At 67.5% G+C, this 1,383-nt stretch overlaps 1 protein-coding gene across 1 annotated transcript in view; it reads right to left on the reverse strand.

Annotated features, from left to right (window-relative positions):
• The window catches only part of FHDC1 (FH2 domain containing 1), a 31,557-nt gene that overhangs the window by 1,188 nt on the left and 28,986 nt on the right, over window positions 1-1,383 (reverse strand). The window contains 2 exon segments of the mRNA XM_015568042.1: window positions 10-35; window positions 37-1,377. Of these exon segments, the coding sequence (XP_015423528.1) occupies window positions 10-35; window positions 37-1,377 (1,367 nt within the window).

Consider the following 1,383-nt stretch of genomic DNA (forward strand, 5'->3'; position numbering starts at 1 on the left):
TTCGAGGACCTCTTGGGTGACGTGTCCGAGGTGCCCTTCACAGAGTTCCGGCGTGACCACGGCTCCTGGGTGCCACTGGGCGGCTCCCGAGGCGGCTGCTTGCAGCCGGAAGAGCCCCTGCTGGCCCTCGAGATGGGCACAACCTTGCGCATGCTCTCGCTCTCCGAGGAGGTCAAGGTCCGCACGGGCTTGGGCGCTGTCCCCTGGCCTCGCGGGACAGCCCCAGGCTTGGGGGCTCCCTGGGACGCCTCCTTGAGGGAGTTTCTCTTTGGGGTGGTCACTTCCTTCCCTTTGGAGGACCTGTCTCTGGAAAGGCCACCCCTGCAGCTGGGCCCGGTCTTTGCAGAAGCAGGAGCAGGGGTCTCCCCAGCGGGGCTGGAGAGAGGGTTGGAGGACACTTGGCTGCCATCTGCCTCCCCTGCCCCAGAGGACACAGAGCCATCCCCTTGGCCGGCCTCCCCCAGCTCCCCACCCCCGGACCTGGCATTCGTTTCCTCTGAGCAGTCCAAGGTCAGCGAGCAGTCGGTGGTATCCGAGAAGTAGAACAGAGGCCCAGGGTCTTTGTTCTCAGGGTTGATGCTGGGCTCGTCAGGGGCCTCGCCGTCACCCTGCAGGGCGGCGCTGAGACTCTCCTGGGCGCTGAGACTCCCCTGGGCACCTGTACCCACAGGCGTCAGGCTACCGTTGCCAGCATCAGTGCCAGCACCAGTGCCGGCTCCGAGGGGTTGCAGGCTCCCATCCCCCGGAGACGCCAGCTCCACTGGACTGACGTTGGTCGGGCTCCGCTGGGGCGTCTCCTCTGGGTCCTTGGGACCCTGGACGTCGAACTGGGCCAGCCCGGTCACCAGCTCGTGCTCCTTAATTCCCAGAGCGAGTGGCGAGAGTGGAGGGGACCAGGGAGGCGCCAGGCCCACAGGCTCGCTGTTCCTCTTCTGGAGCATGCTGAGCCCGCTGCGCCGAGTTCGAGTTCGGAGCAAAACTGGAGCAGAGTCTTCCATCTGGGGCGTGAGGAGCTGGCCACAGGAAGCCGAGGGTGGGTCGGGGGCTCCCTCCTGGCCTGCGGAGGCCTGAGGTCTGTGTGTGCGGCCAGAGCCCTGCTCCCTCGGCTCCCCAGACTCCCTCCAGGCCGACGCGGGCCGGGCCTGCCGAGGGCTGCTCCGGGGCAAGCTGTTGAATTTGTTGGCCTCCTCGGGGCTGCCCACGGAATTCTCCAGGAAGGTCAGCAGCTCCCGGTCAGCGGAGGCGCCCAGGGAGAGGCGGGAGCGGCGGGTGTTGGGGCGTCGGCAGGAGGGGCTGATGGGCCTGTGGCGCAGGAAGGGGGGCAGGTCCTCCGCACCCTTCTTGCCCAGCTGCTCCACGTCATTCTCACTGCTGCTCCAGCCC

The sequence above is a fragment of the Myotis davidii genome, unplaced genomic scaffold, assembly GCF_000327345.1.
Source record: "Myotis davidii unplaced genomic scaffold, ASM32734v1 scaffold323, whole genome shotgun sequence".
Taxonomy (NCBI): Eukaryota; Metazoa; Chordata; class Mammalia; order Chiroptera; family Vespertilionidae; genus Myotis; species Myotis davidii.